General features: G+C 31.7%; 1 protein-coding gene across 1 annotated transcript; it reads right to left on the reverse strand.

Annotated features, from left to right (window-relative positions):
* Window positions 1–73: 73 nt before the first annotated feature.
* Window positions 74–1,460, reverse strand: Tsp_14304 (fasciculation and elongation protein zeta-2; the record flags this gene model as incomplete). The annotated part of the gene is made up of 7 exons (XM_003366041.1): window positions 1,444–1,460; window positions 1,288–1,396; window positions 1,013–1,165; window positions 761–932; window positions 655–672; window positions 230–562; window positions 74–139 (listed from the first exon to the last, which is right to left on the reverse strand). Coding segments are annotated over exons 1-7 (868 nt in total), but the record flags the coding sequence as incomplete, so codon positions are not given.
* Between the last annotated feature and the right edge of the window lie 732 nt (window positions 1,461–2,192).

Raw genomic sequence — 2,192 nt, forward strand, 5'->3', positions numbered from 1 at the left:
CACTAGACAAACAATTGTAATACAAAAAATTTTTGGTAATACACAAATTATTAAACTTGAAATTATTTCTTACCATTTAATATGTAATTGGTAAGCAAATTCGGTACAGTTGGACTGTCTTCATTGACCGCCTTCAATACTTTAAAATGAACAAAAAAATGTTATCTACACCATGGAGGACGACAGCGTAAAAAAAGAACAACAATGATAATAAATAAAATGTGAATACTTTTGATCAAAGCTTGAAATGTAGCGTTGTCAGGCACCGGCTGATTTTCACGATACGGGATACATGCAGTCAAATATTGAGGTTGATAACCTTCTGGCAAAGTAACGGAAACACCATTTTTTGAATTTTTTCTCTTGCACTCGTTGAACCATTGACGACGTTTCTGCTGAATACCCAACAACAAAGAAATGAACGTATTCTTGAGCTCTTTTTCATATTCGAGCTCGTCACGCAATGCCAATTCTTGTACTAAACTCTCATTATAAATCTGAATCATCGTTTCCAATTCAAGCTGAAGAGCCAACAGCCTTTTGTAAGGCAACTCTTGTAACTCTGCAAATGCATCATATTTACATGCAATTGATATTAAACGAACAACAACAAATGACAACAACACAAGCGCACAGACAAACACTTCTGCTTACCTAAATCACTACTACTAGCTGCACATAAAAGGAAAAAAAATATAATAATACATAAAAATATTGTTTATAATATGAAAGACAGAAAAAAAAGTGAATCTGTACTCACTTTCTTTGTTGCTGCCAATAGATGCAACTTCATTGATGCGTGAATAGATGTCCACTTCGTCGGCTACAATACTGTTTAGCATGGAAGCGGGCGGTTTCAACGGCGAATACATTGAATCAACGGAATCCATTGTCACATCACTTGTTCCGGTCAATTCACTTATACCAGATTGCTAAAAAAAATTTATTCACGTTTCACAAAAAAAAATATTCTTTTTCCCCTTTTAATTTAATTTAAATTCAAACATCCGACCTGCATAATTTCATCAATTTCTTCAATGACTTGTTCAGCAGTTTGCGGTGATGAACCGTACGGAGATACGGACGAAACGACCATGTCGTGATAGTCCAATGAATCACCCAATTCATCGTCTGAATTTTCATTTGTATTTTTCTTTTTTTCCTCCTTAACAAAAAAAAGAAATGAAATTATCCTTTTTTTTAATTCAATAAAAGAAAATATTGAAAAAAAAATTTCCAATCAATATTGTGAGAATATATTTTTAAAGCATACTGTAGTCATTTTACCGATTTTGGCAGTAGTTTCAAGGCGGAAAGTTGCAAATTGTGCGTGTACGATCTCGACCAATCGATAGGCAAAATGTTGCCAAAATTACCGGTTAATGTCCACCAAATTCTAATAATAATAATAAACAACTATTTATATTTTATAAATAATTAAACTTTACATTCGACATCATAAAATAATAATAATCAAGTAATATATCAATTTCTTGACATGAGACGAAAAAGCAAAAAAAAAGAGTGAATTCAAAATATGCCAAAGCTAGCACAAACAATATGTAAACAAATGCATATTAATTTCATTTGCCAATAATGATAGCGCTGATGCTATCAGTGTCGGTTTTGAATTGCTTAAATTGACAAGCCCGTCAAACGTAGTTTCATTTTTCATCAATCAATCGCTTTTCTAAACAATATGATCAAAAACTGTTGGCAAAATTTTCATTCTGAAATGTGATCAACTTAATCATCATTTCCATTCTGAAATGTTATTACAATTGTTTCATTTCATCCAATTTATAGTAGAATTAAAAACGGGATTGAAAATTAATATAATCAAAACAAAAATTTCATTGCCGTTGTTCATAAAGTGTCAATTTGAAATAATATCCGTTAAGAAATTAATTAACAAACTGAAATTAAAAATAGAAAACATTTTGGTGAGGAAAAATTGAAATTCTGAGGGAATAAATTGAAATTAGAAAAGTGGATCAATTGGCCATCGAGACGAATGAGCAGACGTTCGAAGTTACTCGAAGCTGCTATTATGTATGAAGCATTTATTAAAATTGACGTCCGCAGCAAACGAAAGGAAAAAGTTTCAAAAACACAGAAAAACACAAATTCCAATCCAAATTACGCGAAACGTAATCACGTGCCGCTATTTCTTTCTTTCTTTCTTTTATAAC

This window comes from Trichinella spiralis (assembly GCF_000181795.1).
Source record: "Trichinella spiralis strain ISS 195 chromosome Unknown Scfld6676, whole genome shotgun sequence".
Taxonomy (NCBI): domain Eukaryota; kingdom Metazoa; phylum Nematoda; class Enoplea; order Trichinellida; family Trichinellidae; genus Trichinella; species Trichinella spiralis.